General features: G+C 45.0%; 2 protein-coding genes across 3 annotated transcripts in view; one reads left to right on the plus strand and one right to left on the minus strand.

Annotated features, from left to right (window-relative positions):
* The window catches only part of ELF1 (E74 like ETS transcription factor 1), a 119,200-nt gene extending 109,363 nt beyond the window's left edge, over positions 1-9,837 (minus strand). For both annotated transcript variants that reach the window (XM_079779204.1, XM_079779201.1), the window contains exon 1: positions 9,309-9,837. The gene's annotated coding sequence lies outside the window, so the exon portion shown is untranslated. The remainder of the gene's footprint in view (positions 1-9,308) is intronic.
* Positions 9,838-9,960: 123 nt separating this feature from the next.
* Positions 9,961-21,764, plus strand: part of WBP4 (WW domain binding protein 4) — a 37,216-nt gene continuing 25,412 nt past the window's right edge. The window contains exons 1-4 of the mRNA XM_079779229.1: positions 9,961-10,126; positions 11,028-11,100; positions 15,491-15,553; positions 15,643-15,766. Of these exons, the coding sequence (XP_079635355.1) occupies positions 10,125-10,126; positions 11,028-11,100; positions 15,491-15,553; positions 15,643-15,766 (262 nt within the window). The 5' untranslated portion in view covers positions 9,961-10,124. The remainder of the gene's footprint in view (positions 10,127-11,027; positions 11,101-15,490; positions 15,554-15,642; positions 15,767-21,764) is intronic.

The raw sequence follows: 21,764 nt of genomic DNA on the forward strand, positions 1-21,764 counted from the left end.
CTTCTGCACAGCAAAAGAAGCCATCAACAAAACAAGAGAACCCACTGCATAGGAGAACATATTTACCAATGTTATATCCAATAAGGGCCTAATCTCCAAAATTTATAGGGAACTCATACAACTTAACAAAAGGAAGATAAACAATCCAATCAAAAAATGGGCAAAGGGCCTAAATAGACACTTTTCAAAAGAAGACATTCAGAAGGCCAAGAGACATATGAAAAATACTCAAAGTCACTAATCATCCGAGAGATGCAAATCAAAATAACAATGAGGCCCTGGTCAGTTTGGCTTGGTGGATAGAGCACCAGCCTGTGGACTGAAGGGTCCCAGGTTCGATTCCAGTCAAGGGCACATGCCAGGGTTGCAGGCTCGATCCCCAGTGGGTGGCGTGCAGGAAGCCAATCAATAGTTCTCTCTCATCATTGATGTTTCTATCTCTCTCTCCCTGTTTTTCTCTGAAATCAATAAAAATATATATATTTTTAAAAAACACACAAAACAATGAGGTACCATCTCACACATGTCAAAATGGCTATCACCAACAAACCAATAAGTGCTGGCGAGGATGTGGAGAAAAAGGAACTCTCATGCACTGCTGGTGGGAATGCAGACTGGTGCAGCCACTGTGGAAAACAGTATGGAGTTTCCTCAAAAAATTAAAAATGGAACTCCCATTTGACCCAGTAATCCCACTTCTAGGAATATATCCCAAGACATCAGAAACACCAATCAGAAAGGACATATGCACCCCTATGTTCATAGCAGCACAATTTACAATAGCTAAAATTTGGAAACAGCCTAAGTGCCCATCAGCAGATGGGTGGATTAAAAAACAGTTGTACATCCACACAATGGAATAGTACTCTGCTATAAAGAAGAAAGAACTCTTACCATTCGCAACAGCATAAATGGACCTGGAGAGCATTACACTAAGTGAAATAAGGCAGTCGGAGAAAGATAAATATCACATGATCTCACTCATTTGCAGAATATAATGAACAACATAAACTGATGAACAAAAATAGATCCAGAGACATAGAACATTGATCCATTGAACAGACCGTCAAACCTCAGAGGGAAGGCAGGGGAAGGTAGAAAGGGGCCAGGGATAAGAGATCAACCAAAGGACTTGTATGCACGCATATAAGCATAACCAATGGACACAGACAGTAGGGGGGTGAGGGCATGTGCTGGGGGTTGGTAGTGGCCCTCCCATATAAAGGAGACATATGTAATACTTTAAACAATAAAGAATTTAAATTAAAATAAATAAATAAATAAATAAATAAAAATAAAATCACTAACATTATATCTGAAAAATCTCTCCATTACCAAAATGTAAAGGTTTTAAGGTGAAATATCAGGTAATTTAAGGGACTAGGAGTTCAGCATCCATTCTCTTCCTCAGCCTGGATATCACAATTAGAAAGAACATATAATTGCTGACATCAGAATGCTACTGCAGCCCATTTCTGCCTAACTGGTAACACAAATTTCAAATGCTAAATCCCCACCCCTCCTGACACCTCTGGGAATACAAGTGCGCAAGCTACTTACAACATTAGGCTGTAAATACAGCTCATCTGTTGGGAAAGTTTTGTAGAACCATTTCCTGAATTGCAGAGAGCAAATAATTCTTTCACAATCACCATTTCACTTTTTAAAAAATATTTTTATTTATTGATTTCAGAGAGGAAGGGAGGGGAGAGAGAGAAACATCAGTGATGAGAAAGAATCATTGATCAGCTGCCTCCCGCACACACCCCACTGGGGATAGAGCCTCAACCCGGGCATGTGCTCTGACGGGAATCAAACGGTGACCTCCTGATTCATAGGTCACACTCAACCACTGAGACACACTGGCTGGACTCACCATTTCATTTTGATTCAAGCTAGTTTATCAGTTAAATTTCTTAGCAGACTGCCCTTCTAATTAAATAGCATATAATGAAATCCAAATTGTTTACATAATTACAATTTGAGTTCATCAAATCATGGAGGATTTTCTTTTTTATTTGTTTACTAGAGGCCCGGTGCACAACATTCGTGCACGGGGGAGGGGGGTCCCTCAGCCGGGCCTGCACCCTCTCACAGTCCGGGACCCCTCAGGGGATGTCCGACTGCCAGCTTAGGCCTGAGCGGGCCTAAGCCGGCAGTCAGATATCCCCCGAGGGCCCCAGCTGGCAGTCGGATATCCTTCCCCCACAGGGGTCCTTAGTGTTGCCATGGAGGCGGGAGAGGCTCCCACCACTGCCACCGCTGCTGCTCTCGCCAGCCGTGAGCCTGCTTCTGGCTGAGCAGCACTCACCCTGTGGAAATGCACTGACCACCAGGGGGCAGCTCCTGTATTGAGCGTCTGCCCCCTGGTGGTCAGTGCGGTCATAGTGACCGGGTCATTCCACCGTTGGGTCTATTTGCATATTAAGGTTTTATTATATAGGATCTTTATTGTTGAAAGTGTTACAGATGTTTCCCTGGCCAGTTGCTCAGTAGTTAAGAGCGTCAGCCCTCAGACTGAAGGGTCATGGGTTCCATGGGTCAAGGGCATATACCTCAGTTGCTGGCTCAATTCCTGGCCATCAGGGAGAACGTGGGAGGCAACCAATCTATGTGACATCGATTTCTCTCTCTCTTTGCCTCTCCCCGTCCCTTCACTCTCTCTAAAAATCAATGGAGGAAAGAAGTATGCCATTTAAAAAGCATCCTTGACTTTCTTTGTAATTTTTTAAGCTATTGATTGTATTTTAAATCCTGTTTAAACGCCTCAGAAAACAAACTAATTTCAACTTTCCCTTTAATGAACATAACTACATATACCAATGTTGAAGAACCATAAGCAGTTCTAAAATAGCGTGTTTCAAATGAATCAAGGTGTATTATAATTTTGAGGGGTTTAGTTCTAAATTATATTGTCCACAGGGTGGCAAGTTCACAGTCTTAACTTTGTCTCTGAATTCAATGTACAATTACAGTGTTCAAAAAGCCACATACACATACACACAGGTGAGCAATAAAAATTTACTATCTGATCAACCCTAGGAAGGAAAATTGCCTGACCTCTAAAAATAAAAAATAAAAATCTGTGCTTTGTAACTTCCCTATTTCTTTTAGGAGTGTTTACTTCCTGGCATCTTAAATTTTTCTTAAATGTATCTCCTTTGATCCTTTCTATTTTGCTGAGACTACCTTATTTAGGAAGAGATTAGAAGAAATAAGAGCTGTAAGATTATTATTGCACTACAGGAGACCCTGACTTTGGTTGAGGCCTAACCCAGGGAGAATGAGAGCAAGAATAGGAATAGGAAGATGGGAGAGGACACCACAGACAAAATCCTTCCACCCTTCAGTTCACCCTGCACACTACCACCAAATTAATTTATTAAAACACTTATCGTATTACCAGAAATCCCTTCTAGCTAAGTAAATTCCTTATCCGCAAATTCAAGGACCTTCATAATTAGAACCTTCCAAAATCTATCTAAATGCTCTGCAAGAGTCAAGGGGATTTGTAAAATAAACTTCACTGTGAATGAACCTTGCAACTTCCTGGCTTTCATTCATTCAAATATTTTCTAAATACTCACGGGGTGCCAAGCACTGTTCCAAGTGCTGATGATACTGAGGGGCACCAGTCAAAGCCCCTAGTCCGAAGTTATACTCCTGACTGGACAGTCTTGGGTTGAGAACTTTGAGTGGAAAGGAAATAAGCCCCCAGACATTGCCAGCTCTGTTTCCCAGGAATGGGCCATTGGAAGAACACTAGGGATTGGGGGATAACAAAAAGACACCAGAGATCTGCGAGCACTAACATGGTCTGCTATAGACCCGAATGTATTTTGCAGCCTTATTTCCCATTCCCACATTATTTGTTCCCTCAGTTCAGCCAAAATGTGCTAAGCTAGCAACTGTTAATGTGCCTTTGGCTCCTGCCTCACCTCCTACCATGTCCACCAGCTAAAGGGTAACCTGACTTCAAAGCCCACCTCAAATGCTGCTTTCTAAGCGACTCTTCTCCATTCCCTTCACACAAATCCAGATATTGTGGAGACCTTCAAACTCTTGTAACCAACCCTTAACTTAGTCCCCTCTGAGCATTTATCCCACTATGCACTGTATCATAATTAAAATACCTGTATATTTTAACCTCCTTCAGCAGCTATTTAATACGCACTTGCTACATTCCTGAACTATCTAGGAGCTACAGTGGAAGTACTAAATTATTCCATATTTATTTTTAAATATGTAATATCCAAATGGTAAATGTAAAATGTAGAGACAAATATTCTATATGCTTTTTATTGCTTCAATCTTTTTCTAGTTTTATTGAGATATCATTTACATACCATAAAGTTCTCCCATTCAAAGAGAATTCAAATGTTTTTAGTATGTTTACAGAATCATGCAGCCATCCAATCTAATTTTAATCACCCTAAAAAGAAATCTTGTCCCTACATTAGCAGTCACTTCCTATCCTCCTATTCCAGCCCCTCACCCCCAATCATAGATAACCAAAATCTATCCTCTTTCTCTACAGATTTGCTATTCCAGAAATTTTATTTAAATGACTAGAAGCCCGGTGCACGAAATTCGTGCACGGCGGGGGGTTGTCCCTCAGCCCAGCCTGTACCCTTTCCAATCTGGGACTCCTGGAGGGATGTCCGACTGCCCGTTTAGGCCCGATCCCACAGGATTCGGGCCTAAACGGGCAGTCGGACATCCCTCTCACAATCCAGAACTGCTGGCTCCCAACTGCTTGCCTGCCTGCCTTCCTGATTGCCCCTAACCGCTTCTGCCTGCCAGCCTGATCACCCCCTAACCACTCCGCTGCCAGCCTGGTTGATGCTTAACTGCTCCCCTGCCAGCCTGTTTGCCCCCAACTTCCCTCCTCTGCCAGCCTGGTCACCCCTAACTGCCCTCTCCTGCAGGGTTGATCACCTCCAACTGCCCTCCCTTGCAAGCCTGGTCCCTCTCAACTGCCCTCCCTTGCAGGCCGGGTGCCTCCCAACTGCCCTCTCCTGCTGGCCATCTTGTAGTGGCCATCTTGTGTCCACATGGGGGCAGGATCTTTGACCACATGGGGGCAGCTATATTGTGTGTTGCAGTGATGATCAATCTATATATTACTCTTTTATTAGATAGGATAGAGGCCTGGTGCACGGGTGGGGGCCAGCTGGTTTGCCCTGAAGGGTGTCACAGATAAGGGTGGGGGTTCCCTTGGGGTGTGGGGCGGCCTGAGCGAGGGGCCTGTGATGGTTTGCAGGCCGGCCACGCCCCCTGGAAACCCAAGGGGAGGCCCTGGTATCTGGAATTTATTTTCCTTCTACAATTGAAACTTTGTAGCCTGGGGCGGCAGCCATTTCTGGGGTGGCAGCCATTTCTGTGGCAGTTAATTCACCTTCTACAATTGAAACTTTGTAGCCTTAAGCGGGTGAGCCCAGCCAGGGTATTTGGAAAGCTTTGCTTCCCCTGTTGCCGGTGGCAACCCTGGCCTGCTCTCTCAAGCTCCATTCTGCCGCCATTTGTTTGAATTTGTTTACCTTCTATAATTGAAACTTTGTAGCTTGAGTGGAGGCTTAGGCCTGCAACGGCTATGGAAAGCTTGGCTTGCTCTGTTACCTAGGAAACCTTGCTCTAGGTAACAGAGGCTGTAGCCATCTTGGATTTGGGGTTAATTTGCATACTCGCCCTGATTGGCTGGTGGGCGTGGCTTGGCTGGTGGGCATGGCTTACGTAGCGGAGTGATGGTTAATTTGCATATTACCATTTTATTAGAGAGGATACCATACAAGATGTGGTATGAGGGTTCCAACATCTGTATTGTTTGAATCTTATAGAATAAGAATAATCTCACTATACTTACCTCAGGGAATTTATATCCCAGTGGAATAACACAAGAAATAAACATGTCACCTTTAGATAATAATAAAAAGGAGGGGGCCAAATATATGGTAATAGAAGACGATCTGACTTTGGGTGGTGAGCACACACTGCAATATATTGAACATGTACCACAGAAGTGTACACTTAAAACTTATATAATCTTATAAACCAATATCACCCCAATAAATAAAGTAAAATAAAATAAGAAAAAGGAGAAAATAAAACAGGGTAAACTGAACAGAAAGTAAACCAGAACAAAAGGGAGTCTCTAGGTAGGGTGGTCAGAAAAGACCAATCTGAGAAGATAATGTTGACCTAAGATGTAAAGAGCTGGAAGGGGAATATTCCAGGCAATGGAAACAGCAAAAAATAAAACTGAGAAAAGAACAAGTCTGGCAAGTTCAAGGAACAAAAGGAAGTCAGTGTGACTGAAGTATAATGAAGAGGCAGAGAAAGTAGGAGATGAAGTTGGGGAGGTAAGCAGAGGCCAGATAATCTTGGACCTCAGAGCCATACTAATCTCTTTGGATTTTAAAATGCAATCACTTTTAATACCTTATATTTCTTTAAATACAGGTGTCCATCTATGCAAACACTTGTTGAACTTTTACAGATCTTCTAACTACAACTAATAACAGTAAATATTAAAGAGACTACTTGGGTAAATCCATGGCATTTAATTAGTTATCACTTTATTTTATGGCCCAAGACAGAACATCTAAAACATGAGTACCAATGGTGTTTTGGTAGTCCTGCATATGAATTACAAGCATATGAACGCATCCTTATACATTTATTATCTAATCTTAACCAAGCAAGGTGTATGCCTTACTGACAGTAACTAGCAGCTTTGTCTTAGAATATTAAGGTCATTTTCAAAATCAAGCCAATAAAAACATAGTTGTAATCAATCTCATAATTTAAACCTAGGATGCATTTTTTTCATTGATTTCTAATTAACTGACTGCTTTTCTCCACTCTACTAATTTAAAATATCCCATTGCTAAACATAAAACCTATGGACACAAAATATTTACATATTTTTACATTGTTTTAATCTTTTAAAACAAGCATTTTCACATATTACTTCTACATTTGGTTTTTCAAAGAGACAAAAAATGTTCTTAAAACTCTAGAGACATAAATGTCACCTTTGATAAAAGAACATGTTATCTAGTCCCAACTTCATCTCTATGGCTCTGCCTCCAGGCACTGTGTGCTCCTGCAGAACCAGACTGCTTGCCAGTCTCATACTTGCTCCCTCACCTCAGCTTTTTGATTCACATTCCCCACTTGGAGAAATCCAACCAGTTCTTCCAGGTCCAGGGCAAACATTCTCCCTTCTGTGTCTCTTTTCCAGTCCTCTTCCCCGAGTAGAACTGATTTCTCACCTCTGCGCTTCCACAACTCAGATGCAACCTTACTGGGTGCTGCCTGGTACCAACTGTATGAGCCTGCATCCTGGACAGAAACATTGTCACCCAACTACGCCCTTCAGCATACCCTCAAGTGGACGAACATAGTAAAGCTTTTTGAATTAGTGGATCTCAGTAAAAGCCACCTCCACTTTAGCACCATTTGGTACAATATGATACAAGTCATTACAAAATGCAAGGTCAAGAATTAAGCCCTATTTGGAGATAATTAAGGCAGAGCAGTCTTTACTTCCTTCCAAGTTTGGACATAATTTTTTAGTAAATGGTTTCTTAATAATCACACAATCCCACTATCTAAATGAAACTTTTCCACTCTCATAACCTATTTAAGAACTGTTCAACAAAGTGTGTGAGTGTTATGTATTATCAAGAATTGATGGCTTTAAACCCAGAGCACAGAAAAGGTGAAAGATCTACACAAGTCATACAGCTAATCACAAGGGCTAAAATACGATTCCATTCATATTCTATCCACTACCTCCTAACACGAAGGACCTGAATGAACACCAGTAACTTTCAAAAGCATCTAATTATGCTTGGTATAGAGTAAATGTTCAAATATTTGAGTTAATAAAGATAATTTAAAATATCTTTAGTCGTGGAGGTTTATTTACAATGCAGACATAATCAATCCTTAATCATGCAGATCACATTCACAGATTATTTCAAAGCATACTAGTAACAAAACTTCTGTTCTTAGGAATGGCACTGACCAGAAACCCTCCCTAAGAGCCGCATTTTCCTTCTTCGTTTGTTCCCAGAGGCACAGCAGATTAAACATTATATAGCTCACCCCATTTTCTAATTTCAGCTTGCATTTAAGATAAAGCTTTTGTTTCATTTACAGCTCACATGCTGCTGACACAGCTGCCCCTTCTTCGAAATAAACACAAGGCTTCTATATTTAAAAAACACAGTGAAACTTTGTTAGAGCATCCCCTTCCCAGTCTCGGGCCAATATTCTCTCCCAAGCCCCGCCTCCACCCCAGGATTATCTGTCATCGGCGCTCAAGGCGCTATACTCCTCAGAAAGTCCATTTTCTTTTTTAAACACAGCTCGTCGTAGTGGTATTTTTTCTTCGCAGCTCGTGTGTGTGTGTGTGTGTGTGTGTGTGTGTGTGTGTGTGTGATTTTTCAAAGGAGGGGAAAGAAAAGATCCCCTTCCCACGCAAAAGAATCTGAGGGACGGTGGACCGCAGCCCGGGCCCCGGTATCTAGTTGGGACAAACTCGCCCGCTGGGCTCGGGCTCCGCGGGAGACCCCGGAGGCTGCGTGGCTGATTCCACGGGGACTGGCAGCTGCGCGGACAGGAAAGCTCACCCGCGGGCACCCGGGCTGGTCGACCCGCCGCGCCGCCCAGCGGGGATCTCCCGCCCGCCCCAGGCGAGCGCCCCCCCCCCCCCCCAGGAGGCTGCTTTGTGCTGGGAGGGGGTGTCGTGGGCTCCCAGCTGGGCGCGGGCTCCCCGACCGGCCGAGCGCAGGGGCAAACACGCCCCGCGTCACTCGGGACCGTCGGAAGGGGGCGGCCGAGGAGGTGAGACGAGGCCGGAATTCATCTCGCACCTCCCGAGCACTCGGAAAGGACGGCTGGGGACCGGAGCGGCGGGAGGGCAGCCCCAAGGAAAGTGAAACTCCTTCCCGGCAGTTCGGCCCCGCCGGCCCGGGCGGGAGGCGAGGAAGCCGAGCGCACTCGCCCTGCAGCCTGCCCGGCGCAGCACTCGTGACTCCCACAGCCCAGCCCAGGGCGCGGCGCAAGTAGCAAGTACACTCGGTCTCCTTTGGCACACCCTCACCTGGTGAGGGGAGCCAGTCATTGGAAATACAATAAGTTAGTTGTCCATGCCTCTTAGTAAAAAAAAATAATAAAATAAAAATAAAAACAGGACGTTCCCATACCGGGAGTCGAACCCGGGCCGCCTGGGTGAAAACCAGGAATCCTAACCGCTAGACCATATGGGAAGCGCTGGTGAGGACGCCGCAGTGACTCACCTGACGAGCGCCCGCGCCCGCGTTGCCTCCTCTCCACGTCTGGTCGCTGCGGTTCCCGCCGCTTCTGCGCCACTCGCGCCGCTCCCTCCGCTCCCCACGCGCCCCCGAGCGAGGGAACCAGACCGGTCCCGGCGCGCGGGCGTCGCGGAGGGGGAACGCGGGCGCACCGCCGCCTCAGGAAAGTTCTGAGGCAAACCCCGCAACTCGCGGCCGCGAAACCAGCGGTTTCACCTTTCCTTTCCTTTCCTATTTTTTTTTTTTTTTAACTCCGCCAACGGCCCCCAGCCTACAGGTCCGGGTGGCTCCGCTGGTCAAAGTGCGTGCGGAGTAGTTGGCAAAGTTGAGGGCGGCGACGTCTCGGGGAACAGCTGTTTGTGTTCGGGGCGGGGGCGGCGCGCGAGCTCCCTGGCCCCGAGCCGGCGAGCCTCCTAGAAGGGTGGAGGTTCTGGGTCCCAGGGGAAGAGAAAGGAGGGGTGACGCGGAGGCTGGAGGCTTCGGGTGAGCGCCCGTCGGCGTAGGTCCCGTCGCGCCTTGCCCCTTCTGGGTGACCTCAGCCCCTTTATACCCACCCCGCCTCTCCGGAGCCGGAGGCCCGCCCCTGGGGGGGAGGGGACGAGGAGGAGATTCGGCGCGCGGATTGCGTCCTCCGGGCACCCGTAGTTGGGAACCGGGGAACCCTGGTCCGGGCCGGGAGGGCGGCGTCACGGCTCCGAGGCTCGGGTGGGCCTCGTGCCGGCTGGGCTGCGTCTCGCCCCGGGAGGGGAACGCGAGCGTGGGCCGGACCCGCGGGCGACGCGCGGAGCGGCTGGTCCCGTCATGTGAGTTGGGTCTCCGGCTCTACACAAGGACGTGTTGTTCCCCTGGGCGGCCCTTTCTCCCGCCCGCCTCTCCTCCGCCACAGCCCCCGTCCCCCGCCCTTCGGTTAGGGGCGGGGTGGACCGGCCGGACCGGTTCTCCGGGCCGGGTGGAAACCCTGCCCCGTGGAGCGCCCTGGGGGCACGGAGGACGGGCTCTCGGGAGGGCGGTCGGCGGCCCGCGGGACGGCGGAGGGCTCCAGCCACGACACGACTGGGGGTCGCCGCAGCCTTAGGGTCTCTTTCGGGCTTGAGCCGCGGGATGTTGTGAAACGAGGGTGGGACTGTGGCCGCCGCCGAGTCCTCCGCCTACTGGAGCGGCCAGCCCTGGGAAGAGGAATGAATTCCCCCCCGTCTGCCAGCTGAGAGGTCCCGTGCGTGTTCCAGCTCTCTCTGGCCCGGAGGCTCAGAACAAATTGCATTAACTGATGGTCTCGGAGGAGCCACCATCTCCCACCAGAGGAGTCTTGTGCTTTGTTTGTTCTTTTGGTGCAAGTAACTTGATGTAAAGCAAGCTTTAGGAGTTTATTCAGACCTCCATTACAGCAACCTCCCAAAACGCCAGAAAGGGAGAGGGAAGACAGATCTTCTCTAGGATGTTACTTATTTCTTCACACTGATGGACATGAACAAATGGGGCGACGGCTTTTTTAAGCTGTTTTATCTAAGGGAGTTTTAAATCCGGGGCAGACTTCTCTACGTGAGTGGCAACACTTTCAGACAAATAATAAACCGGTGCTGTGTATATAGCAGGACAAGATTCAGTAGCAGAGGCTTATGTTTCAAATTCTAAGATGTAAAAAGCATGCAGAGTTTTACCTTTTTAACTTATAAATCAGCTTAGACTTACTTTTCCCTTTTTCAGGGCCGACTACTGGAAGTCACAACCAAAGAAATTCTGCGATTACTGCAAGTGCTGGATAGCGGACAATAGGCCTGTAAGGCAATTCCACTGATAGAGATTCTAATAATGTATTTATGTGAAGTGTTCCTTATTTTACCTAACTTGGAGTTTACAAAACATTTTCATATGCATTGCTCTAGATGTTTCAAAACGTTGAAAATTTTTCTATTATCTTTTTTTGCTATTAATCCTCATCCGAGGATATTTTTCCTTTGATTTTTAGAGAGTGAAAGGGAGGGGGGGAGACAGAGAAACATCCATTGCCTCCCCCACGAACGCTGGGACTCTTCAGTCCACAGGGCAACGCTCTATCCACTGAGCAAAACTGGCTAGGACTTCTGTTCTCTTTTCGTTCCTTGTGTGCCTTCTTCCTTTTCATCGGCCTAAGTTTGTATCTATATGTACCTAAGGCCAATTAATTCACTGTGGCCCTTCAGTCAAATTTAGGAAATGAACATTGAGTGTGGGTAATCTCATCCGTGTCTATGAAACATCCAGTTATGATGGTGGTGTTTTTAACACTGTTACATACAAAGAAAAGTAAAAGTGGAAAGCCCTTAATATGTAAGAAGAAACATTGTAGTTCTTCTTGTAAGTTTTTTGCTCTAGAGATAATTAAATGTATTTGATGCATAGCTTAAATTTGAAAAAAATATCATTACCTCTGTCATGGAATATGAAAATGGCAACTCTGTTAAGCAAATTATATTACTGTGTCTCTTAGTCTAGTTTCAGCTTTTAAGACATGAAACAAAAAGCAGCACCATTGTCTTTTTTTTTTTTTAACTCCTCTCATGCATGTCATAGGACTGTGTACATTAAGCATGTCAAACTCAAAAGCTAACACCGGCCAAATAAAGTTTAAGTTTATGTGGGCCACAAAGAAACAAAAGCTTCAATTTTCATAGAAATGTAGGTTTATTTTGATAGAGATGCTGAATACAAAGGACTGAAATAAATGAGTAATCATTAACATAAAATAATAGAAAATTTTAATAAAAATTAATATTTTTTCTTGAACATTAACTTACCAGACACTGAATAACTGCACAAATTAATAAGCATAATGCAAATAAACCTATTTTTCTTGTTCTCTGAAAGCAAAATATTTCCTTTTGCGCACACCAAACAAGTCAATCCAAGACTACAGTAGGTCCTCGGGTTACGTCAGAGATCCGTTCCTATGGCGCTATGTAACGTGATTTTCGCTGTAAGTCGGAACCCACCTACATAAGCACCTACATCACTCACATGGAGCACATACACAGCAGTAATGAACTGAAACAGTAAAAAAAAATTTAAAAGATAACACTTCCTGACCTTTACTTGTGGTAAATAAATAATAAAAAACATAAAGCACATATGTATATACGTCGAAATGACGGAACTTTTTTTTTTTTATAAATAAATGGGAGTTGGCGACGGAACCATGAAACCACGAACGTCAAGTGCGGGGTAACCCGAGGACTGCCCGTAATGACGTGGCAATCGGCTGCTAAAATATTCGCTGCTAGTGTTAGTGGAGAGAAATGATGAGCCTGGCATAAGGTGCGTAAGGGAAATGAATGCAACACAATTATAGTAATCAGTCATTAGTGAACATTGTAGTTCGTTATTAATTATAACAGGGTGTTGTAAAAATTAAGTTATGAAATTTTCATTGAAATGTTTCTTACATACTGTTATATTGGCTGGGCCGCAAACATATTCATTGTGGGCCGAGAGGATGACATGCTCGCTGTACATAGTACCTATAGGCTTGGGTATTTTAAAAATATAATGCATATTCATATCCTTTTTACTTGGTAGAGTTGGATGCACAAAAGAATAGTAGCCCTGTCTGTAACAATGTTGTATTTGTTTAGTAGACATTTATTTACTATTGTCTGCAAAAGACAGAAACATCAATGTGTCTACAAGGAGTTTGGGTTTTTCTTTTAGGTTTTGCTTTTTTGGTCTTTTTGAATAGTTGCTAAAGTTCTTAACTATCTTGTTTGACTTAGGCCAACCTACACAAACCACTGATAGTGTCTTCCTTGGAGGTAAAGCAGTTCAATGAATTCCATGAGTTATGTAGAGTAAATACTTTCTCTAGGGATAGTCTTTCTGCATCTCCTTGAATTGTTAGTACACACAACTTTAACCTTTACTTAGAAGCAAAATTAATTTATTTTTAATGGACCTGTAACAGTCTTTGTGGTGTCTACTAAATTTTAGAAAAATTAATATGTGAAAAATAAAGGATGAACATTTGCCTTAAAAAGTCACATTTTTAAAGAGGAATTCACAGTACTTTAGAATAGGTCAGGTAATGCGTTGTGTAAGATTTGATTTACAAAACTTATTTTGCCAAGTTTAGCAGATAATTCTTATGTGTACAACCATAGGGAGTATTTCTGGCTGTTTTAAATATGTGATAACATTCAATCATCTACCTCTGTTATTCATCCAAGTTACCATCATTCCTCATAGGTTACCACTTTTTATTTTCTTGTTTAGCCTTCTATTGTTTCTATATGTATATAGATTCTTATTCTAGTGTACATGAAAGGTTACATACTCTATTGTACCATAGTTGTTTTTTTGTTTTTGTGGGTTTTTTTTTAATACATTTCTATTGATTTCAGAGAGGAAGGAAGAGAGAGAGAGAGAGATAGAAACATCATGATGAGAATCACCAATCGGCTGCCTCCCGCACGCCCCCTACTGGTGATCGAGCCCACAACCCAGGCATGTGCCCTTGACCAGAATCGAACCCAGGACCCTTCTATCCGCAGGCTGATGCTCTATCCATTAAGCCAAACGAGCCAGGGCGTTTTGTTTTACTTTTTAACCTTTTGCACTCGGATGTCGAGTGTGACTCGACACGGTTAGCATTAGAATAAAGGAATCGAGAAAAAAGCGAGTGCAAAGGGTTAATTGAACAGTATATCCTGAAGCTCTCCACATTAATTTTTAGGGAGCTCTAATGTAGCAGTTTAATTTTGATAGATTGTTCCAAATTGTTCTGCATAGGAGTTTCACATTTTGTACCATTACCACATTATATAAGAGTATTTGTTTATAATTAAGATACATTTTTAATGTCTCCTTTTCTCCCAATATGGAGAAATATGGTTCTAAGGATCATTGGTTATTGTCTCTTATCTAATGAGGCAAGTAGAGCAGTGTAAATTCTAGAGACTTACTGGTTTTGACACTGCGTTAAGAGGTGTTTCTTTTCTTTTCTTTTTTTTTAAATTTCTTTATTGATTAAGGTATCACATATTTGTCCTCATACCCCCATTTCCATCCCACACCCCTCCCCACACATGCCCCCACCCCCCTGTTGTCCTTAACCGCTGGTTAGGCTCATATGCTTGCACACAAGTCCTTTGGTTGATCTCTCCCCTTTACCCCCACCCTTCCCTACCCTCCCCCTGAGGCCCGACAGTCTGATCCATGCCTCCTTGTTTCTGGGTCTCTTCTTGTTCATCAGTCTATGTTGTTCATTATTTCCCCTAGATGAGTGAGATCGTGTGCTATTAGAAATACACTTATAAGAACCGAAAATGAGACAAGCAATAATGGTTATGGTGACAAGCAAATGAATCAGTGTGTAGTGAGTTTCTTTCTGGGCCAACAGTTCTTTTGAGACCCAATTTCAATGTCCAACAGTTCCTTATGTGTACATGTCAGCACTGACATTTCAGTTCTGGATGGTGGACAAGTGGTGGTAATGCAGGTCCGACTCTGTCTGGTTTGGTCCTGGGCAATCTGCAGTGATGCACAGCTGCTAACTGCTAGTATGGGAAGGCCACATCAGCGTCTTCTGTCTCTGGACTTCTTCTCTTCTGTCTTCATGGCTGGAGTAGTCCTGTCGATTCCTCTCTGTTGCTGGAATCCACATGGTCTCGGAGTTGTTTTCTGAAAATATACAAACATATTCTCGACCAAAAGTTAATAAAGGAATATTTTCTATAAATTTGACTGGGGATCCTATTTCATTTTTTGCCCAAATGATTTTCCTCTGGCTTGTTTTGTCACCTTGTGTGTTTTTCATGGGTGAAGAGGTGTTTCTTGAAGTTAAGATTTTTTTCCCACTCTTGGCTTCATGTCTTGTTTTGGGTCCTCATTACAATCATAGTCACTAGATTAGTCATCAAGTGTTCCTTGTATTTTCCTCCATTAATATGGTAATCATAGTTATATTTTAAGCACCAAAGGAGACCTAGTCAGAATGCATAATAACAAATAATGTAGTTCAATTCTATAGTATCATTTGGTAGAAGGGCCAATTTGCATCAAGTTATTTTGTATCATTTCTGCCGGTCATTTTACTTTTAATTTTGTTATATTCCATTTTCAAATTTACTGTTACTTGAATGTGAACTTTATGATGTTTATGTAGTATTCCTTTGTATTTTCTCTTTTTTTTTTCCAAGAGTGTTGAATTTCATGAAAGAGGAAAGAATCATAAGGAAAATGTTGCAAAGAGGATCAGTGAGGTAATTTACTTTGTTGTTTTTTTTGCCAGTTTTTCTATGTAAATATCAGTCTTTTATTTAGCTTTCCCTTTTAAATGTGTCTTACAAAGATTAAACAGAAAAGCCTGGATAAGGCAAAGGAAGAAGAAAAGGCATCAAAGGAGTTTGCTGCAATGGAGGAAGCTGCCCTGAAAGCATACCAAGAGGATTTGAAAAGGCTTGGCTTAGAGTCAGGTAAAAAAACAAAACAAAACAGCATGTTTTAAAAGTAACACCAGAGGTGATGCTAAGTTAGCTTTTATTATTTCCATGAAGAGGTTATACACTCAGGGTATACTATTAGAGTTTGTCCTATGCATCATAGCCCTGTTTAGATTGTGGAAGTTTGCTCATGCACTTTCGTTTTGCTTTTAAAGCTTCAGATTTTGACACCTCCATTCACAACAACCATACTACCTGGGTGGTTACCTATTCCTAGCTATCCTAGGTCAGTGGTTCATTTCAGAGACATTTGAGTTCTCTAGGTATTCTAATTATTTGGCTAAAAGGATCTATTCATTAAAAAATAAGTATCCTATGCCGAAACCGGTTTGGCTCAGTGGATAGAGCGTCGGTCTGCGGACTGAAAGGTCCCAGGTTCGATTCCGGTCAAGGGCATGTACATTGGTTGCGGGCACATCCCCGGTGGGGGGTGTGCAGGAGGCAGCTGGTCGATGTTTCTCTCTCATCGATGTTTCTAGCTCTCTATCCCTCTCCCTTCCTCTCTGTGGAAAATCAATAAAATATATTTAAAAAATAATAATAAAATAAGTATCCTATATAATAAAGAGCTAATATGCTAAGGGTTGTGACGCCCTCACACCGTAATGACCAATCAGCAGGAGGCTGCGTGCACGGCTGGCACGGGTGGGCGGGGACATGACGCTGCGACCCTCACCGGCGGGGCTTGCTGGGAGTGGGGCCGGCCAATTCTGGGTCTTGCCCAATGGGGGTGGGGCCAGCCAGGTCTGGGACTCTTCCCTTTTAATGTGCACGAATTTTGTGCACCGGGCCGCTAGTTGTATTATAACTGCAGTTCACTTTATCCATGTGATGAAAACTGAATCGTGTTTATATGGTTGAATTACAGTGAATTAACCTTTTATGGACAAATTAACTGATTGTTGCTAGAAGGTAGATACTTCTTTCTTTTTCACTTTTTCATTGAGTATATTTGGCATAAACATTGTATAAATTTAAGGTGTACACTGTGTTACTGTGATACTAATCCTATATAATACAAGGCTAATATGAAAATTGTCCCCTTGGGAGTTCAACCGCTCACTATGATGTGCGCTGACCACCAGGGGGCGATGCCGAATGAAGGAAGGCCCCGGCTGGCATGCGGGGAAGGTGGGGCAGCACCGAACGAAGGAAGGCCCCAGTTGGCAGCCAGGGAAGGAAGGCCCTGATCGGCCCTGATCACCGGCCAGTCCTAGGGACCCTATCCGTACACAAATTCTGTGCACTGGGCCTCTAGTATGTTATAATCCCACTAGAGGCACGGTGCACGAATTCATGCACAATGGGGTTTGGCTGGCCCCACCCCCGATCGGGGTTGGGGGGGCCAATCGGGGCCGGGCTGGTCGCGGGGGAGGGGCCACGGGAGGTTGGCCACCAGCCCTGCCCCCGAATAGAGGGGCAATCGGGGGCAGGACCAACGGGGCTGCAGGAGATTGGCCAGCTGGCCCTGCCCTGATTGGGAGGGGCTGCAGTCTGTTGGCCAGCCCAGCCCCCTGGTCGAACTCCAGGTCGAGGGGACAATTTGCATATTAGCCTTTTATTATATAGGATTGCCATTGTAGTGATATTTATCACATTACATAATTGTACAATATTTTAATCTATATTCATTACTCTATGCTGGCAATTTTCAACTGTTTTTATCTCATGGCACACATAAACTAATTACTAAAATACTGCAGCACACCAAAAATATATTGTTATTTTGCCAATCTGAGAAAAACCATAGGTATAATTTTGATTCATTTACACCAGACAGTTATTGTGTTGGCTGTTGTCATTTTTTATTTGACACTCTAAGGGCAAAGAGGTCAGGTTTTGCATGTTTTAAAAATTCTTTGGGCACACTGATTGAAAAATCACTTCTCTATGCATTGCAGCCATTGCCAACCAGTGGTCCTTGAGGCCCGAAAGGTTGGCAACCGCTGCATTAGAGCTCTGTGGATTATTTACTACTCATTGCAAGTTTGTATCCTTAAGCAGCAGCAGTCTTACTCTCCCCCCCCCCCCCCATTTCCTGGTAACCACCAGTTTACTCTCTGTTTTTTCATAAATTTGACAATTTATTTATTTATTCTGTTATTTATTCTGATGCTGTAACCAGAGAGCCACAACAATGAGGGCTAAATTTGACTTTTTTAGGTCCCACAAAGGAGATATACAGAACTTGTCTTTCTCTTTCTGACTTATCTCCATTCATGCTGTCACAAATTGCAGGATATCCTCCTTTTCTATGGTCGAATAATATTCCCTTGTGTATATATACATGTTTTTTAATCCATTCATCTGTTAATGGGCATTTAGGTTTCCACATCTTGGTTATTGTGAATAATCCTCCTATTTAATAAAGAGGTAATATGCAAATTGACTATCACTCCAACACACAAGTAGGCCGCCCCCATGTGGACACAAGATGGCCGGCAGGGAAGGGCAGTTGTGGGCAATCAGGCCAGCAGGGAAGGGCAGTTGGGAGGGACCAGGCCTGAAAGGGAGGGCAGTTGGGGGCAATCAGGCCTGCAGGGAGGGCAGTTAGGAGTGACCGGGCCAGCAGAGGAGGGCAGTTGGGGGCAACCGGGCCTGCAGGAGAGGGCAGTTGGGGGTACCAGCCCTGCAGGGGAGGACAGTTGGGGGGGACCCAGGCCTGCAGGGAAGGGCAGTTGGGGGAGACAAGGCCTGCAGGGGAGGGCAGTTGGGGGGGGACCAGGCCTTCAGGGGAGGGCAGTTGGGGGCAACCGGGCCTGCAGGGGAGGGCAGTTTGGGGGGACCGGGCCTTCAGGGGAGGGCAGTTGCGGGGGACCAGCCCTGCAGTGGAGGGCAGTTGGGGGGGGACCAGCCCTGCAGGCAAGGGCAGTTGGGGGGACCAGCCCTGCAGGGGAGGGCAGTTGGGGGGGACCAGGCCTGCAGGGGAGGGCTGTTGGGAGGGTCAAGGCCTGCAGGGGAGGGCAGTTGGGGGTGACCAGGCCAGCAGGGGAGGGCAGTTAGGAGTGACCGGGCCTGCAGGGGAGGGCAGTTGGGGGCGACCAGGCCTACAGGGGAGAAAAGTTAGGGGTGACCAGGCCGGCAGGGGAGGGCAGTTAGGGGTGACCAGGCTGGCAGGGGATGGCAGTTAGGGGCAATCGGGCCGGCAGGGGAGCAGTTAGGCGTCGATCAGGCTGGCAGGGGAGTGGTTAGGGGTGATCAGGTTGGCAGGCAGAAGCGGTTAGGGGCAATCAGGCAGGCAGGCAGGTGAGCGGTTGGGAGCCAGCAGTCCTGGATTGTGAGAGGAATGTCCGACTGCCCATTTAGGTCTGATCTCACCGGGATCGGGCCTATACCAGCAGTCAGACATCCCTCGAGGGGTCCCAGATTGGAGCGGGTTCAGGCTGGGCTGAGGGGACACTGCTCTCCTCTCCCCCCCCATCCCCCCCCGTGCATGAATTTCGTGCACTGGGCCTCTAGTACTGCAATAAACACAGGAGTGCATATATCTCTTTGAGATCCTGTTTTTATTTCCTTTGGTGTATACCCAGAAGTGGAATTACTGGAATCTATGATAAATCTATTTTTAATTGTTTTAAAGAACTTCCATATTGTTTTCCATTGTGATTAGACCAGTTTACAGTCACATCAAGAGTGTATAAGGGTTTCCTTTTCAACATACTTTTGCCAGCAAGAAAGTAAATAATTTGAGGGTTTGAAGATACTCAGTTCCAGATAAAAAGCATTTATCTAGCCCAACCGGTGTGGCTCAGGGGTTGAGCATCGACCTATGAACCAGGACATCACAGTTTGATTCTGGTCAGTGCAGATGCCTAGGTTGGGGACTCAGTCCCTAGTAGGGAGCATGTAGGAAGCAGCTGATCAATGATTCTCTATCATCATTGATGTTTCTGTCTCCCTCTCCCTTCCTCTCTGAAATTGATTTAAAAAAATTTTTTTTAAAGCATTCATCTATCTTGTTATAAATTTAGGCTTTAAATGGGGAACTTTTTGTGAGCATTTTTTCCATGACAGATCCATTGTCCTTAAACCAGGCATATTGCAAGTCACAGTTGTTGATATTACATAATAGTGTGGTAGTCAGCATGGAATGGTATTCTTTACTCTAATAAAAACTGCTTTCAGTTAAGTTTTTAAGCAGAATAGCAGTTAATTAACATTGCCCTCATCAAATAAAAACAGTTGTAACCAGACTTTAAAAATGTCATCCTGGATATTGCTAGTTAAAATGGGGAAAGCATTATTTTACAAAGATAAAGCTATCTATACTAATAAAAATGTAATATGCTAATTAGAGCAGACGTCTTCCAGACAGAGCCGCAGTGGCTGCAAGGGCCAAGGGCAGGCAGCCATGGCAGCAGCTACAAGGGCCCAGGGCAGGCCGCTGTCCTGAGGCAGGCCATGGCCGCAGCTGCTGCGAGGGTCGAGGGCAGGCTGCCACAGTGGCCAGCAGTGGCAGCAGCAGCGGGGTGATTGGGGCGGCACCTTCCCCTGATCGCCCCGTCACCTCCCGCAAAGGGAGGCCAGAGGCAGCAGCAGTGGCTGAGGTGATGGGGGCACGCCTTCCCCTAATTGGCCTGGTCACCTCCTGCAGAGGGAGGCCAGACTGAGGCTTAGGCACGCTCCCCTCGTAGAGCGGGCCTAAGCTGTCAGTAGGACATCCCCCCGAGGGGTCCCGGATTGGAGAGGGTGCAGGCTGGGCTGAGGGACACCCCTTCCCCGTGCACGAATTTTGTGCACCGGGCTTCTAGTATGTTTATAAGGGGGAAAAGGATGTTGGCATTCCTGCAGAATTAAAGAGTAATAGTCATCTCATCAAATATATACCTTGGGAAAATTCATAATTTTTGTAGCATTTTCCTGAATGAGGTATATATTCCATTAAAAGTACAACAATTCAGTATAAAGAATTTTTAAAGTTATACATTTTATGTTATGGTCTATTTGGAGATTGTCTTATTTTTTTCTTGCAATATGTCAAGTACATCTTTTTTTTTTAATAACTAAGGATATACTGAGTGGTTAGAAGCACAGGTTTCAAGTCAACCAGAATTATCTCTTATTAGCTATACAACCTTCAATTTTTACTAAAGTTAAGTAGTAAAGTAATATAGTGGTATAAATTGCTTATTACAATGACACTTGTAACAAGTGTTTAATCCTATATAATAAAGAGGTAATATGCAAATTGACCCTCACGCCCTCACAAGATGGCTGCCTATGACCAGGCCGGCAGGGGGGTTAGTGAGGGACGACCAAACGACTGAACAAGCAGGCTGCGTGGGGCGACCAGGCCAGCGGGGGCGGGGGGCAGTTGGGGGTGACCTGGCCGGCAGTGAGGGGCAGTTAGGTGCGACCAGGCCGGCAGGGGGGGCAGTTAGGGGTGATCAGGCCAGCACGCAGAGGCAGTGAGGGGCGATTGGGCCAGCAGGCAGGGGGCAGTTAGGCGCAACCAGGCAGGCAGGCAGGTGAGTGATTAGGAGCCAGCGGTCCAGTATTGTGAGAGGGATGTCCGACTACCGGTTTAGGCCTGATCCCAGGGATCCCCCAGGGGTCCCGGATTGGAGAGGGTGCAGGCTGGGCTGAGGGCCCCCTCCCCCCGTGCACGAATTTCGTGCACTGGGCCTCTAGTAAAGGGTATAATATGCCATAAAAATGCCAATATTTATTTAACTATCTTCTTCCTGGTTAACATTTAGGTTGTTTAGAGTTTTTCATTAGAATGCTCCATTGAGCATCCTTATGTGTGAGTATTTTTGCATTTATCCCTCTACATTTACTTTCTAGAAGTAAGATTGCCAAAACCAAACCTGAATATATTTTGTAGATTGATAGTTAATACTCCAGAAATGTCTCCAACATTAATACTTTTGCTAGAAATAAAATGAATATATTAATTGGTATTGGGAATGACTGGCTAATCTTTAGAAAAAAGTAAAACCATAAAAACTACCTGTTTTTTCATACCCAT

Source organism: Cnephaeus nilssonii (genome assembly GCF_951640355.1).
Source record: "Cnephaeus nilssonii genome assembly, chromosome: 8".
Lineage (NCBI taxonomy): Eukaryota > Metazoa > Chordata > Mammalia > Chiroptera > Vespertilionidae > Cnephaeus > Cnephaeus nilssonii.